The 26,351-nt window shown below is 42.4% G+C and overlaps 1 protein-coding gene across 2 annotated transcripts in view; it reads right to left on the bottom strand.

Moving 5' to 3' along the window:
• LRP8 (LDL receptor related protein 8) overlaps positions 1-26,351 on the bottom strand; it is a 52,214-nt gene that overhangs the window by 9,984 nt on the left and 15,879 nt on the right. For both annotated transcript variants that reach the window (XM_053469474.1, XM_053469475.1), the window contains exons 3-5: positions 16,532-16,660; positions 13,792-13,920; positions 4,792-5,160 (exon numbers count right to left, since the gene is read on the bottom strand). In XM_053469474.1, the coding sequence (XP_053325449.1) occupies positions 4,792-5,160; positions 13,792-13,920; positions 16,532-16,660 (627 nt within the window). The remainder of the gene's footprint in view (positions 1-4,791; positions 5,161-13,791; positions 13,921-16,531; positions 16,661-26,351) is intronic.

Below are 26,351 nucleotides of genomic sequence, written 5' to 3'. Positions count from 1 at the left end.
TCCGATCTACTCTGGAACCGAGATTCGAGGGCCCTTTTCAAGTGCTACTAACGACTCCTACCCAGGCCCGGACTGGGACAAAAAATAGGCCCGGGCATTTAAGCCTGAGCAGCCCATATTTATTTATTTATTTATTGTTAAAGCCCACCCTTCATGTACCATCTTTGCATTTAATCATTCACACAAATCATTAACACATTCATTAATGCAGTCTCACAAATCATTCAAGCAATTCATCCACACATGAATTCATTAATTGTCATACGCATTCACACAATTCATCCACACATTTATTCATTCATTCTCATACGCATTCACACTACCCCCTCTCATCATCTTATCTGCCCCTTCTCACTATGTTCCCCCTTTTCACTATGTAACCCCCTTCCCCACTTATCAATATGTACCGCCTCTATCTATCCCCTCTCCCCCTTTCTCACTACCTAACCCCCCTCTGCCCCTTCTCACTGCAGCCCCCTCCCTCACCCTACTTACCTTGTTGCCAGAGCAAGCAGCAACTGCGACCGCGCCTGTGGCAGGGCAGGATTGACTTAGGGGCTGATGGAGCTGCAGCTCCAGGCTAGTACCTTAAAATATGGCCGCATTAAGGCAGAGCCCCTTAAGCCCGCCGCAACTGCAACCGGGTCCGCCACTCTAAGGCAGAGCCGGCCTTAGGTGTTCTGGCGCCCTGTGCGGACTACTCCTCTGGTGCCCCCCATCCCAAAAAAAGAAAGGAATAAAAATTTGTAACAAAACTCCCCTTTCTCACTATCTATCCCCCTGTATCACTATCTACCACCTCTGCCTCTTCTCACTGTTATCATTATATACTGAGGCAGACATTGACGGTGGTACAGCATAATACTTATCACTATATACTGAGGCTGAAATTGACGGTGGTACAGCATAACACCTACCACTATATACTGAGGCAGACAATGACGGTGGTACAGCATAACACCTATCACTATATACTGAGGCACACATTGACAGTGGTACAGCGTAATCCCTATCACTATACATTGAGCCAGACATTGACAATAGTGCAGCATAACACCAATCACTATATACTACGCCAAACATTGATGTGGTGTAGGCCTACCACTTCATTGTCTGGCTTAGTAGTAGGGATGCACCGAAACTAATTCTGGACTGAAACCGAAAATGCAGCATTTACCTGTCCGAAACCGAATATGACCTCCCCACACCATAAAAAAATCTAACACTTTTATTTAAAGTAAGTAACACACCAAAATAGGACAAAACAATTAAAAAACAATATTATATGTATATATATATGATTGTTAACAGCAATCACATTCCTATCATGCCCAGACATACCCAGATTCCAGGATGTACTCGCAGACTTGGCATGATAGGAGTATGATTGCCCTATCTACCCCTTCTGACTCCCTTCTCCCCCATCTACCCCTTCTCACTCCCTTCTCCCTATCTACCCTCTTTCCCCCGTCTCACGCCCTTTTCCCTATCTACCCCCTCCTAACTATCTACCCTCTCCCTCTTTGAAGTTCACTTACCTTTCAGGAGTCCTGCGGTGGGGGTGCAAGGCCTCTGCCTCCCAGCTCTGCCACTGTATGGAACAGTATAGAGTGATGGGAGTTATGATGTACTTTTAGAGCATAATTAGATCATGAAAAAGACATTGGAAATGGTACAGCATAACACCCATCACTCTCACACACTAACCAATCCACACATATACCAATCCACACATATATACCAATCCACACATATATACCAATCCACACGTATACCAATCCACACCTATACCAATCCACACATATATACCAATCCACACATATATACCAATCCACACGTATACCAATCCACACGTATACCAATCCACACACATATACCAATCCACACACATATACCAATCCACACGTATCCCAATCCACACGTATGCCAATCCACACGTATCCCAATCCACACGTATGCCAATCCACACGTATGCCAATCCACACATATATACCAATCCCCACATATATACCAATCCACACATATATACCAATCCACACATACACCAATCCACACATATATACTAATCCACTCTCACTGAATATTTTCCTACCTTTCCTCTTTTCTCCTTACAGCTCCTTTTCCTCCTCTTCGCTCCTCTTCTTCAGTTCTTCTGTCTTCTTCCGGTTCAGAGGGCAACAGCTGCTGTGCGCCGGGGTTTGTTGTCAGATCCCGGCGCACAGCAGCTGTTGCCGTGCAGATCACAAGGGAGCGGTATCGGAGGTCTTTAACAGACCTCCGGCTCCCTTGAGTGATTTTAAGCCGGGTCGAACCCGGCTTAAAATCACTCAAGGGAACCGGAGGTCTGTTAAAGACCTCCGATACCGCTCCCTTGCGAACCTGCTCCTCCAGCGGCGGACATTACTGTCCGTCTCTGGAGGGGTGCCGGGTGCCGCAAGTTGGCACCCCCTGATGAGCGGCACCCGGTGCGGACCGCCCCCCGCCCCCTAGAGTGTGACGCCCTGTGCGGTCGCACACCCCAAAGGCCGGTCCTGCTCTAAGGGGCCGGGAAGCCCCCACCAGGGCCGGCCTTAGGGGTCTGCGGCCGCACAGGGTTTAAATTATAACATCGGGTTTTTTTTCCAACTTTATTTAACATCCTCCATGTTAAATAAAGTTAAAAAAAACTTTATTTAACATGGAGGATGTTAAATAAAGTAAAAAAAAAAAACCCGATGTTTTAATTTATACCCTGTGCGGCCGCAGACCCGTAAGGCCGGCCTTGGTGGGGACTTCCCGGCCCCTTAGAGTGGCGGACCCGGTAGGTAGGGTAGGGGCCTGGAGCTGCAGCTCCATCAGCCCCTAAGTCAATGCGGCCCTGCCGTGGCCCGGCCCACCGGGCAAATGCCCGGTGTGCCCGATGGCCAGTCCGGGCCTGCTCCTACCTCAATAAAAGTTGAAGGGAAGCCCACCTGGATACACGCATCGCACTCCAAGAGAGTCAAAGGATACGATCCTCCAACCAGTGACTCCTAGAATGCATATCCTTTACAAGAGAGTGGGCATCCCGCTATTATGGTTCATATTACAGTATACATGGGGAAAAATGATTAGATCTCACGGGCATACAGGGTCTGCAGCTCAAGCTATCAGTTATCAGGGGGGTCGGGTAGCTATTACAAGAGACGCACGACAAGCAGGTCCTCCCACTTTTTGGTACAACTCCAGTAGCACAACAGTAGCCACATTCTCATTTCAACACTGCCATATTATAGATTGTGTTTCTAGACGCTACACCAGTGTATACACCGGCGTGGAAACACAAGAAGGGGATATTATCTACAATTTTGACCCCGGATATTGTAGTGTTGAGGTAGAAAGCTATGGCGAATGTGTTGGGTACATATGTTATGCAGGAGGGCAATGGGGGGGGGGACTGCGGGTATTGGGGCTCTGTCATAACCAACTCAGGTACCAAATGGGGATATAAGCCCCCTGAAGCCCTAGCTCTCAAAGATCAATATGGTAAGTCATTGTTCACACGAATGACTCTTTTATCCACCGGCACGGGTAATAACCAACGGTACACTTTTACTATAGAAAATCCACGGCCAACTGATGCTCGAAAATATATTTTCGGGATTTACAAAAATGGTGTTGGTGCCATCAGCGGCAGGGCCCCCTTCTATCTTAAAGATATGTACAATAGTTTAGAATGGAAAGAGCCGCAAAGTAACCCCTCAAACCAACCAGTCTCAAAACAACCAGAAATTCCATTCAATGCCCTGCTCGCCATCCAACGTATGATAGCTATTGCAAATCCCATTTATGCCGATACTGTAGCCATAGAAACCAGATATAATGATATTAATCTATGGCTTGAATGGATGAGATATTCTGCCATTAAGCACAATAAGTCCAATTACTATGTGTGTGGCAGAGCCCGTCCACATCTTGGAACAGTACCTCTACAGTTGCCCTATCAGTCACCGCTATGCCTATTGAGTCTTTATACCAATACCAGTAACAAATTCACCGAATGTGAAAAGTGGAAGAGAGAATATCCCCTATTAATCAAGGCTCCCAAGCTCAATGAAGGAATTACTATATATTCTCTGGTATTTACACTTGTATTTCAAACACCAAAGGAACTGGCAAATTTCTTGGTAATTTCTCTTACGGTAGTTGTGCCGAATACAGCAACCTGACCGGTTCCCCCACACAGAATCAAGTATATTCTCTGGGAGACATCTATTGGCTATGTGGGGACATGAAACTGCGCACCAGATTAGAAGGTAGTTGGACTGGTGAATCCAGTCCATTGGTGAATAATCTATAATATAAATATAATAAAGCAGAGTGATTTTGGACCTGACCCAGAGTGTGTCGTGTGTCTTACTTCTCTCTCCGTGCACGTACATTTATATTATAGATTATATAGTGTCCGGAAAGAGGGACGTCAGACTACGTAAATCACATTAATTGGTTAATCTCAAAACCATGCGGAAATAGGCAGAAAACCGTTACAAACTAATGTTAGGCAATTTCCTGTAACTAGGTGCGAGATGCTAGCCGGGATATCTTTGTGGTTAGTAAAACATAGATGAAATATCTGTTAACTGATATTGAATGTACTAATATTCTGTTACTTGCATCTCCCGCATATCTGCGTGAGGCGTGACCCTTTATACTGGCCGAAGCCAGCTTATATTCATTAAAACCATAAACATTTCTAGCCAAAATATATATATATATTTGGTTCCATAGCATTACGAGATGCCCAAGTTCATAATACGTTTCCATTCTACTCACGGCAATTCAGCTCATCAGATTTGTCTTTGCAGTCCTCGTCCCCATCGCATCTCCAGCTCAGCTGAATGCATGCGCCGTTATCGCAGCGGAACTCGTGCGCCCCGCACTGCGTAACGGTCTGCGGCTGGATCTTCAGGCCGCAGATAACCTCAGACTCGTCGGACTCGTCGGCGCAGTCCGGCTGCCCATCGCACACCCACTTCTCCGAGATGCAGTCGGCCTTCCCGCATCGGAATTCTCCTGGTTTGCAAGTCAAGGGGGAGCAGTCCTTCTCGTCGCTGCCATCGGGGCAGTTCGCGGTGCCGTCACAAACAAAGAGCGAGGAGATGCAAGACTTGTTACCGCACTGGAACTCTGTGCGCGAGCAGCCTGCGGGGAGGAATAAAAAATAATTTAAAAAAAGCTACCGTGATCTACCGCAAAAACAAGCAGACGGACATAAACAGGAAGCTAGATGAGCCATACGGGATCACAGAATATGAATGCAGATCACAGGCATTCAGCCCACCGAGTCAATCGGTCTTATGACAACCATAAGTGTGTATATATGTAACATCAGGCTTTTTTCCCCGGACCACCACCTTTTAATGGGAGACCCCCAGTGATCCTATCCATTTTAATGCATAGGATAGCTGCTGGGGCCCTTAACATTTTAACCTTTACAAATGCATGACTGGCCCGTGTAGAATACCCATTTCCAACTCCTTTGCATGCAGGAGATGCGATCGGCCCTCGCATAAGATATTCCGACCTCTGGCCAGCTCCGGCTTGGTGAACGCGGGGAGTGGCGCATGTGCAGAAAGCGTGCCCATTCATTTCAATGGGAGCACTTTCCTGACGCTGATTGTCGGAGGAGGGCAGCTGCTGCAGCAGGTAAGTGCTTTTTTATTTTGTAAGAACGTATATTGAAGCGCTCGGAGTTCTTTATTCTGCACCAAAGGGGGAGTCAGAGGCAGCAGACCATCCCTTTAAGTGGTTTATAAACTTTAATAAAGTAACCGATCCTGGGTATTTCTAATAATCTGCTGCATCTCACTTTCCAGAATACTATCTCCTAGGTGACTTTTCTCACTTGGAGTGCTGGATCCTGATTCACCTGCATCACTTCTGCAAGATTCGGTATTTACATAGCACCAACATACTCCACGGTGCTGTACAGCGCCGTACACACAACACAACAGCCAAACGCAAGACTGTAGAACCAAGCGTCGTGGATAAAGTCTTGGCCGAGGGCAATGGAATTCATAGAGAATTTTTAACATTTACGAATTCCTTAAACAAACATGAGTTGGGCCGATGGGCTATAAGGATATAAATGTTTAACAGTAACCCTGAAGGATTAGTTTGTTCTTCTAATGGAATCGGTTTTTTTAATTAGAAATAAAGCAGAACACAAAAAAAAAGGAGTAAAGTCTAAAGCAAAAGCTAAATTATTAAAGAACTAAACTCCCACGAGATATGATACAGCCAAAAGACGGCAAAACATTTTAAATCTATTAAAAAAACATCTCTTATAACCTACGGTTCAGGACGTTTCTAATCTTAAGGGAAACGCTTGCATTAAAACAGAAGCCTTCGGGATTTATTAAATCTTCATTTGGTAGGTAAATTATATATGAGATATTTTCTTACACTTTTTCTTACCATTATCACCAGTGCTTTACAAGAAAAGACGGGTAATTACATTATTTTTTATATATATATATATATATATATATATGTATGTGTGTGTATGAATGTGTGTGTGTGTATGAATGTGTGTGAATGTGTATATTTATAAACAAAATATTAATATATGTTCTTGGTTCTAAATGTATAGCAGTAAAGCCTCCTGTAGATATCCAGAAATCATCAATAATCATATTTTTAAATAATTTAAGACACACTAAAGCTTCAAAAACAGCTGCAGACCTCCGTTTCAGATATAAGCATCACAAATAATCCTTTTCTGCACATTTTATTCAGGAGGGGGGGGCACGGAGATGGTTGATACCACAGCACGGAGCAAGAATAAAAGGCTTGATGAGGCACGTACCAAGTTGCTCAACCCTTGGAAGGAGTTAAAGAAGATAAAGTTATCCGGACGCAGGAATTTCAAGGTTACTGGACAGAAAAGCAGTCTGGAGCAGATGTCTAGGCTCAGGGTATACACCGTGTGAAATGTTTGCAACGAGCTGATGACCAAAAAATAAAACACACCCTTAAAGGTAAATTAATTAGACTTTAAAGGAACCATTTGGTGGCTTTAACGGAATCTGTAGAAGTCGGCCCGCAAAGCAATAGATTAAGGCTGTAAATATATTATTCAAATTATAGGATACGTACAATTTCACTATAGGAAATATTTTCCACGTTAATCGTGTTACAAAAAATTATAAAAAATCCAGAAAAAAAAAAAAAAAACTTTAATAAAATAGATGGATGATGGTTCTTATTGCTGGAGCAGAGGATTTATTTGTTGCGACGGAGTATTACACAGTACACCGTGTACAAAAGGTACAGCTATATGAATCTTATATTGTGGTCTGGCTCAACAAACACGAGGTTTGGTATGAATGGTAGAAAAAAAAAATACGGGAGAATGATAGAAACAGATCGTTTGATGGCAGATAAGCACCATTTCTCTTATTGTATTAACCTCTTCTACTTCCATGCTAGAGCGGGTGCAGCCGGGTAAATGCTGTATGGATGTTGGGTAAATACAACTCCCACAATCCTCAGCCAGGATAAATTGAGTAAATGGACGGTGAGCGTGAAATATAAATCAAAAACCTCTAAAAACACGTGTAGCCGGCAAGTACCTCTCCCCCTGTTGTAGAGCTGCATCTCTCATAACTCTCAGCCAGCCAAAGGCTAACTAAGCATCATGGCAGTTCTAATTGTACAAACGCTGGCGAGATACCCGGCAGTGCCCATGGCAGCGTTAGTATTAGTTATCTTGCACCATGCTGTATAAAGTCTGTGTGCAGAAACAATACTTAATGTGCCAGCTTCACCAGAATTCTTAGCAAGCCAGGACAGTGCCCTCCCACGGGGAGGACTAACTGGTGTATAACGGCAGGCTAAGGTTAGCATGCAGCGAGGTGTGGCCACGGATCTCCGTCGTCTTCGGTTTAGTCGGTGATGGGTACACTTGCAGGTGTTTCCGCCTCTGTAGAAAACTAAAAGCCGCAAGTCATAGTTCCGCTTTGTTTTTCTGAAGTTTTGGGCAGACGAACGCTGGAAGCATCGGTCTATCTGGAGGGGGCCGCTCTGAGCCGACAAGCGCTCTGTAAGTTCTTCCGCACACCGCGGGGCCTCATCTACTCAGAGGGCTATCGGGGTAACCTGCAGATAGTCTGCCTAAAAAAAGCTTCTGATCTCCGAAAGGATTCTGCAGCCCAAAGTGCCGTGTCGGTGGCTCACTCAGCAGAGAGATTCCGTTTGTCACAGAAAGAGAGCGAGATACAGACAGAAGCCCACGGCAACAAATACGTGGTGAGAAAGCAGACCTACATTTTTATGTTACCAGGACCTGTTGGCTTAACCACTAGGAATGAATTCGCCAAAATAACAGATATGAGATATACTTTAGCTCATCGGCTATATATTGTATCATGTTTTGGACCACTGTTGGTTGTCTGCATTTCTAGTCCATTATTTAAAAATATGCACAAGACAGCCTATAAATCGCTAATATAAAGAAGCAGAGGCTCAGCACTCAAATGATAAGGTGAGTTTATTTCACGCAGGCAACGTTTCGAGGCACAGGTCTTTCTCAGAAACGAAACGTTGCCTGCGTGAAATAAACTCACCTTACCATTTGAGTGCTGAGCCTCTGCTTCTTTATTTTGGATTTATTGAAGGACTTGGTGGTACCCTGACTCGTGCACCATCTCACTACTGAGTGCTGCATTCCAACCTTTCTTTTTGTGTAGCCTATAATCGCTATGATAGCCTGTGTTACATGCGTTTTGGGACACAATATTAGCGATTGTTAATATATTATTGCCTATCACAGGGCAGACTAAAGTACTCGAAATGGCTCTATGTTTCCACCTAGTGGCTGGACATGGTAAAGCAGCAACAGTTACTTTATTCTCCCAATATATTTAACATTTCCATACAATTATTATCTTTTATTTATATAGTGCCAACAATCTACGCAGTGCTTAATACAATACATATATTCAAGGGGTATGACAAGACGACAATTGACAGACTAAGACAAACCGATACATTAGGTAGAGAGAGCCCGGATCGCAAGTGAGACGAAGAAAATTATTTTGGAATACAAAAAAAAAAAAAAAAAAATATATATATCTTTTTATTATATAACCAAAACAGGAGAACCAAGGTGGCTGACAATGAAAACCCCTAAATACACTGATGATAGAGCAACAGGTTACCATGAATCATTCAGCCATCCGAAAAGGGTTACTAATATAAAAAATAAACGTCTGCTTACTTTTTAGGACAAAGTAAAGGTGGTAACTTTGCAGAGAGGTCACAACACCAACCAACTCAACAGCTTCATGGACGGAAGACCAGTTCAAAGACAATTCAGCCGCGGACCACTTTATCCAATATATAAAAGTAGATTTACACCGGTGAGGGACGGAAATGTGCTTCAAAGATGGCAGAAGCCCATTGTGAACACGGCACCCGTAACAATTGAAGGTGGGGATCCTCCAAGAACACACCAACCTTATCTAAAGAGAGCGCTGATGGGAAAGGCCAGCCAAGTGATCTCACGCTGGGAAAGACAAGGACTCATCGAAAGAGCAGACAGTCCTTGTAACTCACCAATTACGTTGAAAAGACAACCTAACGGGAAGGTCTGGATCCTATTCAACTTCCACAAATTAAATGACCGGACAGACCTTGCGCCAGCGAATGGGCAGAGCAGAGCAAAGGCCATAGCCGACATAACCCTAGGAAAATATTATTCTGTTCTAAAGCTCTTCTATGGAAACTGGAACATCCCGCTGGATGAAGAAACAAACTACAAGACCGCGTTTACGTTTAGAGGTCAGCAGTACGTCTGGAACAGGTTACCGGAAGGATTTAAGAATACAACCATCATACTCCATGAGACACTGGGGCAGATATTAGATAAACTACCCCAAGGTATCAGGACACGGGTGACGCACTACGCGGACGTGATGTTGGTAAGCGCAGATACGAGGGCCAAATGTTACGCGCTCACTAAAAAACTGATGAGACGTCTCGAGGAAGAGGGATTTGAGATACAACGAGACAACAAGCAGATGTGCAGAACCAGCGTAGACTTTCTAGGAAGACGTGTCCTACAGAAAGGCATCAAACTTACAAGAGGTTATTTGTGGAAAGTAAAAAACATCCAGTCTCCGGAGGACGTACAGGACTTGAGAAAAATACTCGGTTTGTTGAACGATGCTGCGACGCTTACCCCGGGGTATAACAAATTAAGAGAACCCCTGCTCGTATTATTGAGAAAAAACACTGCGTGGAGATGGAGGAACAAAGAGGAGGTCGCTCTGAGAACCTTAACAGACCAAGTTCTCCGAAACCGGCTGTCAATTAATAGGATAGAAGAGGAAGAGAGCCTCATAGTGGAAATTTGGGTGGACGACGAAGACTGGACGGCAGAGATCTTAAACAGCAGGAGGAAGCCATATAAATGCTGTGGCGGGTTTTTCACGTACAAGCAGATGAGGCAAGCATTCCCCCACAGGGAGCTGACTGCAATTAAAAGGGTTTATAATGAAAATACGGATATTTTAGATGATAGACGAGTGACATTTGAAGTCACAAGTCCCTCAATAAAGGACTATCTGGAAAATCCAACGGACGTAACAGTGGACCTAAGCTTTCTGTCCAGAACGGACTGCAAGATCATTATACTATAAACTTTTTCGGATGCCTCCTGTCAACGCAATTTTTATTTTTTTATTTTTATTATCTCTCTAAGGAAGCACAATTAGTAGAAACGGATAGATGCTTTTATCAAATCAATAAAATCTACAAGCTTCATCATACATGAACAATGCATATTTCCCAATTCATTAAAAATTCCCAATGATACAGAATACAGAATATTGAAAGCTGAGAGCACGCAAGGAGATTAAAAGTTCCCAATTAAAACACAAAAAAACTTATCGTGTGAGTATTACCTTGGACCCAACTAAGTTCCTACAGGCTCTGGGTTCAGATGAACAAAGGAAGAGCTGTCCTCCATGGCCACATTATATGAATTATTGCTTATGGAACCCCAGCAGATTCTTTAGTGCCAACATAGAGAACCGTTGTCATTAGCTCTGAGTGTTCAATGGAGTCTAAAGCTTGGAGGTGAGTAAAAAAAAAAAACCCTGCAGGCACCTCCACAACTGGAGGTCCCAGAATGCCCTGGCCGCCTATAGGTGGGCTCACACACATCCTAGTCCACAACGTCTGCAGAACGACTCTAGACGGTCCTTGAAATCCATTTTGAGGACCAAGGAAGCGAGAGAACATCATTAAACCTGAATAGGCATCTCTGCAAGTCTACGAGCAGCCACTAGAGGGCTCACTACTACACACAGATGATGTAAAGACTCGGGCCTTCATCAGTCTTTGGTCTCGTCTCAGATTCAGGATCGCTTTATGCCCATACACGTTAAAATTCCCTCACTGTATTAGCCTCTACCACTTCTGCTGGGAGGCTGCCCTACTTCCTACCACCCTCTCTGTAAAGTAATTAATTTGTACAGTGAATTTATTAATGTGTAAGCTCTTTAGAAACAAGATGTGGAAAAAATGTATTCAAATAATGCAAAGCATGACTTATGGAATAAAAACATCACTCGCATAAAAAGTCTGAGAGCTCCTCTCACTATTGTAGGTAAAAGCATTAGGTAGAAGTATTAACGCAAATCGCTTTCCATTTTCTTCTTCATACGTTCCTGGTTATTCGAGGCAGTGTCCCACTGTGCGGTTATTCGTTATACTGTGACAAAATTTATTCATAGAATAGAGAACTTTATTCTGTAGGGCGAGAGATATTTCAAGCTTTGGACACAAATCGATGTGAGAAAGAACATTAGGCAGAATGTCAGCCGTAAAGGTAGGAGGCTCCCTCCGGTGAGCGAGGAGGTTAAACTGAGTACAGAACGTGTCACACAACCCAGTCCGCTCAGTCATTAAATCCGCCAGTAGACAAAGAGACACGTGCATGGGGTCCATCCCCAATCATTGGCCGTCGCCATGGAAACCAGGATGTAGAAGCCTTGGGGATGAAAACAAACGGCCGACGGATAGGAAAGCCCTAATTCCATTTAAAGCCTAAGCAAACAGAACGAGAGGCCCCCCACTATTATATCCAGCCATGTATGTAGGTGTTAATGTAATTTTTTTTTATTTTTTTAGATTAATTGCAATAAATATTGACTTTTCCTTATACACAGATTCCTACAAGAGAAATTCTAGGTCATAGCTCCTATGCCTTCTCCCAAAGATGGTACCCAAGTGTCGTGTACAGACATTAAGGAGATACGTTTAGAAAAATACTGAATTTTCGCACAAATTGTAATCTGTAAAATCTGTGTTCTGCTGCACTTCAGCCACGTGTATGTTCTCGCTCTGTTCTCCGTAACCAATCTACTGGACAAACACACCCTGGCTGCTTTTTGGTAAATAGAACGGCTCAGTCTTAATCACCCCAGCTGGAATAACTGACGAATGAAAGTCTATGGAGTAGTTTATTAGCGTTGCCATAAAGATGAGCTGAGTGTGGTGTTGGATCATCGGATTATCACGACTGATAACAACGGTAGCGCCCAGATAAAGGCCGTTTATCAGAAGGAAACGAGATAAAACCAGGTTATATCTAGTCGCTTTACCAATCCCATTAACCACTTTCCATGGACTTTCAAGTCAAGGAAATTAAAAAGCGGACAGCGAAAAACAATGAATCCCTCAAAAAATAAAAATAAAAAACAACCATTAAAATATTTTGTATTATTTCTCCTGATAATTTACAATCGAATCACGTCCAATTATCCAGGACGGTCCGATAATACCCAACGCAATCACATTTAAACACATGGACCCTGCCTGTGCCGATAACGAACGTCGCGATCACATTCAGCCCGAACCCCAGCGCGTCTGATAACCTGTAGTCCGGAGATCACCTTTCATTAAGGAAAAGCCCAGACGTTTGATCCTGTGTTACACGGGCACCCGCCAGATGATTTGCAGTCAGCTCGTATACAGAAGATATTGCAGCCAAACGTCCATGAAACATGTATGAGCCGAGCTTGTGATGTATTATACAAAGGCTCCTGCGGAAGAAGTGATCTTACGCCGGCAAAGTGCCAGGAACATACAGACAGCTCCACACGCGAACCATTTACTATCTAATGCTCAAATAGATGAAAGGCGAGAGCAGCTCCTTTAACCCCAATGCTGCAGCATGCTGTGAAACTGGCTGGTTTTACATACACTACCATTCAAAAGTTTGGGGTCGCTTAGAAATGTCCTTATTTGTGGAAGAAAAGCAAATTTTGTCCATTAAAATAACATGAAATGGATCATAAATCCATCGCAGACAGTGTTAATGTTATATATTGGTATATATTGTAGCTGGAATATCCTCTCAGGAGCACAGAGGACTTTTATCACTCCCATCACTCCTGTGTTCCAATGGTATGTTGTATTGACCAATCAAAGTAAGGAAACCCTTTTGCAATTACGTTTCAGATAGAAATGTCCTTGTTTTCAATGAAAACCGCTAAGCGACCCCAAACTGTTGAATGGTACGGTCTATGTCTATGCGTTCTTCTCATTAACCCTGTCTATATCAAGGATCTAAACAGTCCTAGTGCTGTAAAAGTAAAGGGACTAGCAAGGACATTCTGCTGGCTACTACAGGCACAGAAGCCATGAGACTGGCATCATAACCCCTGAATACAGACGACTGGCACTAAATTCCCGAGACTGGCATTATAATCCTATACACAAGAGTTTAAGCAAGAGACCTGCACCCGAAATAATGACACTTACCAACGAGGCAGCCCCTTTCATCGATGCCGCTCTCACAGTCCTGCTCTCCATCACATCTCCAGGACAGTGGGATGCATTTATTGCTGGATCCACCGCAGCTAAACTTCTGCGCAGAACACATGCTCTTCACTGAAAGAGAGAACGGCAGCATATTAAAAGGAGCAGTCTTGTGTCCGATACAACAAAGAATTCACGTGAAAGTGTTCTGCAAGTACGTTAACACCTATTCCTTACCAGGAAGGGGGAAACACACACAGACACCTTTAGAAGAAGCTGCAGCACACCACCCCTGTTGGTGGGCCAAACCAAACCAAGACAACATTCCCAGTGACGCGTCGCGCTTTATTGTGACGTTATATCCATATAATAGGGCAAAACTGCACAATTAAAGGTCCTGTTGCATTTCTGAAACCGGTAACTTTGTGATATAACACTACACAGAGAAACCTCCGTTACTTTTCTGATTTTGAGTAACGTCGCGGGTGGAAACATCACCATCCGCGTTTTTATCCGGGTAGGAGATTGGCAAAGCCAAAGATCAACACGATAAATCGCTGTGTCCCCAACCTTGATGCCCTCTTTTATTTTATCTGGTTCTCTCCTTGCTCCATCCTATCCACATTAACATATTTTGTACCAGACGACCTTCCTTACATTTGTCTCTGTCTGCTTCACATCCTCAAACCGCCCAACAAGCTCAACGGCAAAATTCCAGACGTCTGTTCGGGGCCAACGATGGGTTAAACCGTGTGCTAGCAAATCAAAAAGCGTTATACTAAAGAGGTGATCGAGGCTACGTAAGAAAGTATAACAGGCTACGGATGAAAATGCTGGTGTCAGATGGGTGCTGGGATGCTGCCAAAGCTACCCCCTCGCTGCCTAAACACGCTTCTCCGATCCCCAGCTGGGCTTTTAATGAATATGCATTTCGCTAATTGCACCAGTGCCTATCACAAACCCTGAATTAAACAGCTTCTTCCCCCTGCGCGACTTGGGATTTAATTAGTTCTATATTTGTACACCTCCCTAAATATAAAATACAGATTGATTTTCTTCTGCAAACAGGTCCTAGTAAGGAAACCCCTTCTCCACGGAAACGGGACGTCTTAATACGCAGAACCCTTTTCAAAACCTTTTGGGACCCTGGGACAAAACACAAAAAGCCCGGGGACCCTCTGCAACGAGAATCTGAATGACATTCCTAACACAGAATTACCGTGCTGGAAACAAAGTGTCCGGCTTGACCTAATCACCGAGATTCTCCCGTCCTACACATCTTCGGCCATGAGAAGCCAAACTCGTACATAAATGGTCGCATTTTCTTTTGTTTCTATGGTTAAATACGGACAGCAGAGCCCCTCAATGAAAAATTCAACCGTGTTGGTCTGGTTGGAAGATATTTTGGATGTGGCTCCCAGGGTGGACTGAGTACTTGGTCATTCCTAGGACTGCCGGAAACATACATTGTTCCAGCTAAATGGTTCAACAGATCACGACCTCAAAATGTCAGCGTTGGCAACTATGGATGAAGAGCCCCCCCTTTGCAAATTAACCGCTGCGCTGGTTAACTTGCATTATGATGTCATACAGCATGTTACCATTTTGCTGTGATTTCCGTACTGGTTAGAATTATGCCAAAAACATGTACTTCATTCGCCTTAGCTTCGCATTATAAATTCAATATTCTAGTCATAAAGGCTAGCACTTTGTAAGATACAATACCCTTTGAGGGGGGGTAGATTTCAACCCATTTTTGTTTCTACCGGATTCTCTAAGGGAAGAACTAGTGTGTAAATGACAGGTTATACTTCCTCTCGATGTTGATATTTTATTAATACCAAAATCTTACCCCACTACAGATATTTCTAAATAAAGTGACCCCCCCCATTATCTCAAGAGGGTTTAGATGACGGGTGTATGATTGGATGCGTGTCCCAGACACATGTGTCAGATTAATTACAGGCTCAGAAGCAACCTGACCTTCTCTTCAAGCCGATAATGAAAATTCTGTCATTGTAATTGAAGAAATAAAAGCTTTATGGAAGAAAAAATGATCTTTTAGATCAGACGAGAGGAATCTGCAGATTGTCTGATGGATGGGAAACCGGACAAACGGCTGATGCGTGAAACGATGGGGGATTATCCGTGGGCCACGTCGGGCTCCGTCCTGCGGCTCTGCAGCAATATGGAACCGAAACTCTGCATTACATGTCTGATCTTCACTTAATGCAGAACCGTCACCTCCACAACCTCTAGAATTATTATTAGATTAATTTACAAGACTGCTTTTATTAGCCAGTCCCGCTTAATTGGCACATACATTATCTGTATTCAATTCATAAGGGAACACTGCATGAATTCGGTGCAAAGCCTGGAAAGCCGTCAGCTCGTAACGCACCCGACCAGGGGATAATTTGCTGCTTGTGATCAGAGACACGCTCGCCGCGTGTATTCTGCACAGGTCACCGGATCGGTATAGAACAGGTTGGTGTTTATAGGATATATATGGTGCTGCATTTTCTATTGACTATTCCCAACCTTTGTGACAAAATGAGAAGCTGATCGGTTTAGGTTTTACTTAGGATAACGGGAGGTAAACAAAGAGCTGTCGCATAACGGGTTTCTATCTTCACATTGCCAAAGTCAAGCAATTACATTACATAATTGCATTGCGCCGGTGTAATGCGTTACCCTGCGTAGGACGCGTGACGGTGCAATTAGTTTTTTTTTGCGCACTTACATCCGCTGCAAGTAGCTTCCGCCTCGTCGCTTCCATCGGGACACTCCTCTTCCCCGTCGCATTTCCAGTGCTCGGGGACGCAATGGCCGCTGTTACAGGTGAAGTCCGTCTCGGCGCAGGATTTTTTAGCTGCAAAGTGAATGAAAGACCAGTGTTACAGCGTACCAGATGAGGACTAAAATCACAGCTTTTAGGTTTTTTTTTATTTAAAAAAAAAAAAAAAAAAAAGTTTTATTCTTTGTAGGAACTGCTTCTGTAACAGGATACCCAACGGGTCTATAAGCCAGAAACAGTTATCACAAAAGTTATTTCACGGGAAACAGATTCAAACTCTTGCAAGATAATAAAGATTTTTGATATTTTAATATTTAGGGTATTTTAATGAAAATATATAATATTCAAAATAGTTTGCCCTGCTATGTCCTACAGAGCTCTTCCCATCTATCACTCAGGAGAAGAAGAAGCTGGATTCCCTTCCACCGCCATATAATAATATACAGGATTTCTAGATCTAGGTGGCTGGAGAAGGATATATGACACATCTTCTGTCTTCTTCTACAGCCAGAAGGTTACCGCTCTCCAAGTGACCTCTAAAGCTCTACTTCTCGAATGGAAATTATATTTCAGCCACTAAGTCACAGATTGCCTCCCTTTACGGGTCCTTTCAAGACTTGCTGGCAAGAAGTGGCTTGGCTTGCGATTAATACGTTGGATGGATTTAGTGCAAGATACAATAAGGCACCACGCCTTATTATTTCCATTTTCTAATTACTCCTAGCAGAAAGTAGAAAATCCATAAGTAATCCACATCTTATGAGATCTTGGCTACTAATGAGCAAGCATGGAGCGGACACTAATACAAAATTACTAAAGAGACTACAAGCAGAACCTCGACACATCTACCAACTATTTAAAAAGACTGGCACAGAAGGACAAAGAAACAACAGGTACAAGGTGGGCCTTATCACATAGAGGTGACCCTGGTGGACCCTGCTGGTCACTTCAAATCAAACTGATTATACAGAATGGCGCACTTAAGTATTACGTGACAGTCCGTCATTCCCTGTAGGAATCCATATTGATTCCCTTAAAGGGCAGACATTTAGGCAGCCAGGGCGTATGGAACTGCATTAACCCCCTGATTTCAAGATGAATTAATAAAATAGTGCTGCCTGCGCCTCTTCGCACACAACAGGGTTGCGAATTCTGAAATCCCAATGCAATTTAAGCAGCCATCGCTCTCCAGCAGAGGGACAGGTAGATGGAACATCAATCAGCAGCTGTAACGGAATAGGAACCACATGCGCACCGTGTCTGCTGAAGAAGAACAGGATTTTATTTAATAATGGGTAAAGTCGGGAGGAGATTACCCAGATATGCAAACACAAAGGAGAAAATGAACAGCCGATGACACCGAGTTCTGGATGCTTAGGGAACGGTAAAACGCACCAGCACAGAACATGTTTCCCATTTAACTTGGGATATCAGCAACTAAAGCCTTTACAAAAAAACTTCCTTTTTGTGCAAGTTTTCTAGTCTTCTGTGAGTTACCAAGACGACGAACGCCATTCGAATACAAATCACCTCTGCTGCAGCAAGTACCAATGCTGCATGCAAATGCGTGGGGCGACTGAGTAAACAGAGAGTCAGCGGGGTCACGGAAGACAAACAAAGTACAAAACACAGTGTTATTAATGTCCCCGCTCTGCCGCTCCCTTCCACGGGAACCACAATCCATCTACCATTGTCCGAGGGGATCAACACATTATCACTTGTGTGATCACAGTTCGTCCCTTTGTTCTATGCCGGGCAGAAGTCACCAGGGTCACAGCGTGACCCCATTTCTAGTGCTTTAATCCCAAAGTATGCTGGGAGATATCCCGCTATTTATGAATCCGCCTCTGTGTAGGGCTGTTGAAGACCGCAGAGATGGAACCGGAGGTCCAATGGCTGCCAGATGCTATTATGCTTAAGAGCTTCAGGTTTCTATAGAGCTGAATACAATGCGAAAGTGTATGCGGGTCTCGGCTATACTGCGACAATACACACAGCAGCAATTGTGTTCTCTAGCTGTACTTTGTAGTAGATTGCGTAGGTGTTCAAACTACGTAGAAATAATAGCCCACGCTTTTATTTTCCCCAGCTTCATGCCCCTGCTAGTACAAAAAGACACGGAACGCTGGCTAAAACAGCAAATAAGCAAGTGATATGACATAAATATGCCTCAACCATGGCTGACCGTGAAAAAACCTTTTCTCCCAGGATGATAGAGATATATATATATATATATATATATATATATATATATATATATATATACAGAAAATTTCTCATGGCGTGCCAGGGGATGACCAATGGTTGAAGATGGGCAAGCTGGCTGGTTGCACAAGACATGCCAAGGTTACAGCCGGACCCTGAGCTTGGTTTATCGAGCCACATTCACCAGCAACAGTGAAACATAAGAAAGCCATCAGAGGCTTTCATACTCAACAAAATACTCTACAAAAAAAAAAGTGGTCAATGGGTCTATATACTGAAATTAAAGAGAAACCCTCTCCAAATCTTGTGCATTAAATTATACACATTGAGGACAGGTTAACGCATTGAGGATGTGGTGAACTACACCCACTCCAGCACCATCAGTAACTCCTAATCTAAAAATCCACTATGTCATTTAGTGTATTTTAAATAGTCCCCCGTTATTATCGTCCCATAAAGCAGATACATGCTACTCCTCCCATAACTGTATAATGGTTCTAAATAAATCGTTATGCTATTTGTGATGGATGAAAGTAGCACCTCCTATTTGGTCATGTAGACGTTCTTTTAATTTTTTCTTCATATTTCTATGTTCAGATGACCTGGCACACCGTCTGTTTCCTAATCCCCGTGTTTCCTTTCTAAACACTCATATCATCTAGAGCATATTTTATAATCATCAAGTCAATAGCAGATCCCAGCGTGGGAGAGAGACCATGGTCTGTGTGCCTCTGCGGGAAGCCGGATGCATCCGAAAACCCTCCTGAACGTCCGTGGTTAGAATTATGTCCCATTGTTGCTCAGAAGCCGATAGAAGCCGTGTCAAGTCAGGCAGACTGCTGGACGTGAGACACGGCACAGCCGCTTCTATGAAGTTACAGCTTCTCAAACTCCATAACCTACCGTACTACACAAGGTCAGGGAACAAGGTCCATTAACCTGTATCCAAAAAGCCTTCTAGAGAGTTCTGTATGATTAAGTACCATTAGTGAGTTGCAGGTGGTATTTTTTTTTTGACCCACCAATTAGTGTTTATAGTTGGAATGGTTAGGTAATCATTACGTAGGTCCGAATGTTATCTTTAATAACCCAGGTCTCAGAGATGGAGTCTCACATACACACAGTCACAGCATCACTCCCTCTAAGTCACACTTTATGTACTTCTCTTACATCTCAGAACCACCAGAAACCCTATTAAGACTCTTACTAGAACAAAACAGTTACCGATGGCCTCGAATTTCGTATGCTGCACGGCCCCACAGTGCCGGAGAAGTCACTTTGTAGTTCTACAGCCTCTGTAGGTAGTCAACTAGACTATTATACGGTCATTCTCAGTGTTCCCAATAGCCCCAAAGGTCATAGGGATGATCTTCTCTAAATATTGGGAGTTCCAATCATGTTTAAGAACAAGTAGAAGATTTATATTATATCATATGCTTTTGATAATTCGCCATTTATGATTAAAAAAAATTAAATAAATAAAAAAACTACAAAAATTTGGTACAATTCCAAACTACCTTATTTCTGCCACCAACATTCAAGCACCAAAAGGCCTTCTCAGCAGGGAGATGGGTAATGAATTTGCTTTTCTTCATAAGTGCTGCCAATTGTATCAGCCATGGCTATTTTACTGGGTCAAGCTGTGTCCTTCTACTCGTCGCATAAACACAACATGTACAGGGTGAGACAAGAGTTCAGACATAACAAGACACCACCGCGGAGAAAGAGGACTAAAGCGCCCAGACCGAGTGTAATAATCAGTACATGAGCATCCAAGAAAATGTACTTTCTCCTTCTCTCAAAGAAAATAACCTTGGGAGAGGTCACAATGGGACAGCGAGGAGCTGATCTAATGCGACAAATCTTATTCTGTCAAATCCCAACGTGTCGCCATCAACACCATTCTATTCTACAGTAATTTTCTGTACAGCAATAGCCACCCTTTGTGTTGTGGAATTCACAGAGCTGAATTTAATTACTTGTCGGTAGAACCGTTAGCGATGGAATCTAATATCGTGCACCACAAGCTGATTTTGGAGACAAATATCCTTAGCAAGCTGCCCTTTGAACACAATTTGTCGACCCCAGGGGTTACAGTTTGTCTACAATGTCTGTTCTAATGTAAGAGAGCCCATGTGCAGGTTTTTGTACACTCCGTTATAAAGAATTCATATATATATATAATCACAATTAAGAAAAAAAAAAAATCCTACTTTAAGGATAAAGATATTTCCCTATATATATGTAAGAAATAATAGGAAAAAAGTATTTAAGTATTGATTAACTCTTAAACATTTGGCCAATATAAAACAATGATAATCAATGTATAAATAAATCATTGAAAACACTTGAAAACTAATACATTAAATAATTGGTAAATCAAATTAATTGATAATTATAACATTGCTAAATAAATTGATACATGTTAAATGATTGGGGGAAAATCAATTCAATGTTCATTATAAAAAGTTGATGAATGCATTAGTATAATATTAAACATAAATGAAGCAAGATGAATCTACCCGAGATGGAGCTCACTGTGCCGGATACTTTTGTGCTAAGTTCTGTTCATGCTAACACCATACAATAGCACACGCTAACAGCATATAGTGACACACACCAACATTATACGCTCACAAATATTAACACCTTAAGAAATATTTCCACACACACGCCAACACCATACACTAAAAGGGAGCGCACAATAAATGTTTCAACGTTACAAAGACGATGGCGATTTTGCTTACAAATAATACATTTGAACCAAAACCAACATAAATACAAATAGAACGATATTGCTCGGTTTACATACCTAATCTCATCCTAGAATAAGCCACATTTCTGAAAAGCTGCAGTCAAGAGATACAGATTTACCGCTAAAATATACATCGAGCCTTGTTGTTTATTACCAGTCATAACTCGTTTCCTTCCAGGCCTGGATGGTCTTAAACATCTCAATCTATAACTGGCAGTAACAAAACCTGGCAACTAGAGAGCAGCGGGCCCTGGGGTAACACTGTCACAAGAGACGCCATCAGGCTCCTCAGCAGATATTATAATTGACTCGTGTATCAAGGCATGGCATTTTATATCATTTTAGGTCCTCTGGACCGAATTTAAGGGAGCAAAATCTGCCAGACCAACTCGGCTTGACACAGCTTGAATCTTTACGATCAGTCCTCAGACAGGGACTAAATGTTAATGCCGGACATCTATTGCGTTTTTCTTGGTTAGAGTACAGTAATGATGGTCGGCATGCTGCAATGCCTCACTCCATTGAGCCATAGTGGTTGCCATAGCTGGCGGCAAAGCACTCTCCATTGGCTTCCCCCAAGTCTCAGTAGGCCGACAGTCTGAGCGCCAGGATATGATGTAATTTTCCAGTCCTCAGACGCAGGAAGCCAGTGAGGACTGCGCGTGAGCAGAAGAACAGACCTGTCACCAGCTGCTGGACCACAAGGCAAGCCTTCTAAGCCTACAAAAAAGGTAAGCTGGGAGGGGGACTTAAGAGATGTGTGAGTGTGTGCATGTATAAAAGTGTCAGTATGTGTGAGTATATGTAAATGTAGAGGCTGCAGAAACAATATATGAAGCTGGAGTTATGGGTACATATTATACACAATAACTTTTTTCCCTATAAAACAGAGTGTTCCAGAATTTACAGCAAACAAGGGGAATATATACTTTCTTTATGACTAAAAGCACAGTTTTTTTTGCGAATAATTTATAGAATATTTGACTGCTGAACTACTGGAAACTTGTACATCTCTTAAAACACAGATGGCGTGAACTTAGACACAAACACTGTGGTTAGTCAATTAGACAACGAGCATAGGGTTGTATAAAATGCCAAGTAAGTCACTACGGGGACTTGAGTCCTATAATTACATCGGAAAACAAGCACTACGTTCAGCTTGGTCTAAATCCTCCAAGGACCCACAAAGCGTTCTGTTTAGAAACACTTATGCCTCGATCTTCACATATACACCAAGTGCATGTTTAAATTCCCCGACTGTATAAGCCTCTACCCCTTCTGATGGGAGGCTGTTCCATTTATCTATAGCCCCGTAAGGTCTTCAGAATAAAGCTGTTCATACCAACTATAGTATGTTATTCTTGATTTCTAACCAAGACAGATGTGCTCTTAAGGAAAACTCAAGCCCTTACAACTCTCCTCCACAAAGTTTCTATAAAAATTGATGCAGATAATTACAAACAATCGCTTTAAAGTATATTTGAGGAATCATGGTTTCTTCTATTCTCTTCAATGAGTCACAGAACCCGTCTACATACAAGATGCGTCTCCCCCGTGATGTAGCTCGTGTTTAACAAACAATACGTGCATACATCGGCTTAAAGGTTTAAGGATGTGGCGGTTAAAACATTTTTATGTTATGGAAAATTTCGATTTAGCACAGAATTTAATCATTCTCTCACCGCACCCATGTGATTTTATACCATATAAATCAATCACAGAACGGGATTTAAAAGAAAGTACATTCAGGCTGCAGTGCAGAGATATTAGGAATTATTCAATATAAAAAATAGCTGGAAAAAGTATTCTTACGTTACAAAATGCATACATTGCTGGGAAAATAATAATGCTATAATAATGGTAATAGTATTTGTATGGTATCATACTATTTATTAAATAAGAGACTGGTTATATAAAAAAAGTAAAAAAAAAATAAATGGATACTTACTGTTTTTTTGTCTTATTCCAATGATATCACTTTATCTCATTCACATATACTCACACACGCTGACACTTATACATGCACACACTTACATATACTTACCTCCTATTTGTAGGCTCATCTTCACGTAACTCAACCAGTTATGAATGATCTACAGTCCGTTTTTAATAAATGGCTCTTTTAGGTAGAGTTTTACTCTCTCCTTAATCAGCATGTAATTAACGTTGTGCATCGTTGAGTAATGTGTCTGGAATCACCTTGAAAACACCAAGTGAGTCCGGCCCTGGAGGAATGTTATCCGGACAGCTTTGACACAAGCCGGCACCTCTCACATAGGGCCACACCACGAAACAGATGCCAGCTGGTGCAGAATGAAAGTGTTGGGCCATCTGTTACAGTGACTAAGTGACTCCCGTCACCCCGGGGTCTCTCATGCCTCAACCTGCACAAATAATGTTTTTATGCTTTATAAATACATTTACAATAACAGACAAACGATGAATGATTTGTCACTATACCATATAAAAAGATAATGACTCGGAATAATGCACAGGGAAAAAAAATACCAAGGACCTGCTTCGATATAATGAAGATTTATCAGCTACCTTGCAAGGAGCGAGCACGCTATTTAATGCCTATTTTGTCCAGGGATTAGTTTAAAAAGAAAATAATCTGCGTTTCAGTCTCTGGCCCTCCGAACAGAATTTCAGCATAAAGCTGCCTCCATTCTTCAAAGAACTTGGTCGATGAGACGATGTTCCCAACCTCCTGGTGCAGGTAACCCTTGCTGATGGGTACAGCACAAGAACACAGATGCCTCCACGGCAGGAGTCAACATCAGCCCCGGCAAGTGGTTTAGGGTCATCGGGTTTGTTAAAGAAACACCGTAAAAAGGTAAAAGGTTCTGTCTGGAAAATAAATTGTTAAAGGGACACCAGCCCTCATATGTATAGCATATTATTTTTGATCCCTTGTAAATGCATGGAATTCATCAGATTTTCCCCAGTTCCTTGGCTTGCAGGAGATGTGTTTGGCCGAACGCATTCGCTATACTCATGACCCAGGGGGTCTGATGACCTCCCACACGCACGCTCTCCCACTACTTTTAATGGGAGCACTTTCCTTCCAACAGGTATGATACTTTATTGAGATGAATGGATGGAGCAGTAAACTGTACCTTTAAATTATACTTATCAGGTATATATTGAGTGTGTTTGCCGAGGTTGTCCCAGAACAGACCCAATATGATCGGTTTCATCTTCAGATGATAACCATCGTTATCAGAATTAACTTGGCTCTTCTTGCTCAGACCCAAGTCCATCCTGAACTTCATAGCTAATTAAGCTACTTAAAAATGTCGCCTTATTTATGCCTTTATTTATAACTCAGACATTAATATGGCCATTGCCACCTTAATTCGGCACTTGGGAGATTGCAGCATGTCGGCCGTCACGCAAGCTGGCAGTTTATGTAACCTTCTTCCATCTGTCTGTTGGAGTCGGGCCTCAGTGTGGGATCTGCTGGATATGATTTAAAGGAGATGATCAGGATTAGCAAACTGCAATCAAACACTTTAATTCCTGCTGCAACAAGCCCAGAACGGGAGGGTTATCCCGGGGATTAAGTGACTGGCGATCAACTGGAACGCCAGGAGATCAAGAGTGGCTGCGACTCTCCCGTCTGACACAGATTAGGCACCAGGAGTCATTGAGAGCCACAGCAAAGTTCCTGAAGTGCATCTGAACAGCAAGTGCAACATACCCGCAGAGCCACAGAAAGTCCATATAACTATTTTTATTATTATTATTTCTCTAGAAAACAGCAGGATCTGGTCAAACTGAGATCTCCGAAACAGTCTGATCACAAATAGTCTAGAATATGCTCTCCAGCAGTCCTCCACTGTCAAAGTATACTAAGCGGAGTTAGAGATGCATGGATATATATATATATATATATATATATATATATATATATATATAGATATAGATATATATATATATATATATATATATATATATATACACACACACATATATATACATATACACACACAAACATACATATACACACATACGTTACATTCCTGACCAAACGTCTCATATCCGACTTCTTATAGCAATGCTTTTTAATGTTTAATCAACTATAAAGTTGCCTTTAGCGAGCTTCTGTACATGTGGTCAAACATTAGGACATAAAGAAAATCATATGATGCTACCCTGAGATTCCCACCCATGATGTAACTAGAGATCATGTCTAAATCGGGTACATGACGAAATTAGGATCTGCTGCAAATCAAGCCAATTCTTTTTTTTATGTGCGCGTTCCTTCTGTATCACGTTATTGCTGCTGACATCATTTTTACATTAAAAGTTATGACATTTTTTAATCTACACATTTCTTGTTAATTTCCAGAAACGTGTAGATTAAGTTTTTTTCAATGCATAATTGATACAGGTCCACTTATTGTAAAGCACAATTTCCAGTCTTGTTTTCCTTCCCACTTCACCATAATTAATATAAGCCATAGTCAGCTGTGAAGAACAGAAAAAAATAAAATAAAATGATCTCCTGTCTCAATAGCGACATTCTGGCCTATGAAAAACGTGGTATGTGGGCTGCAAGCACGGTTCCACCTTTTTATTTTGTAGCCACGGGCACAAAAACCAGAAGGTCATGTATACTTTATCAAACACATCTCAAGAAATCCAACAGACATTTACAAATCCGTGTAACCATTATTGATGGCTAGAGATGTGGTCCAAGCCAAGACCAGCCAAGTGGCCTACTGTACGGCAGCACAAGACCATCTGGCAGAGGACAAGTTGCACGGCTCTATCCAGTCCCATCCAAAACACATTCACAGA

The sequence above is a fragment of the Spea bombifrons genome, chromosome 6 (assembly GCF_027358695.1).
Source record: "Spea bombifrons isolate aSpeBom1 chromosome 6, aSpeBom1.2.pri, whole genome shotgun sequence".
In the NCBI taxonomy this organism is placed as follows: Eukaryota; Metazoa; Chordata; class Amphibia; order Anura; family Pelobatidae; genus Spea; species Spea bombifrons.
Note: the sequence above shows the minus strand (reverse complement) of the source record. Positions and strands in the feature narration are given on the sequence as shown.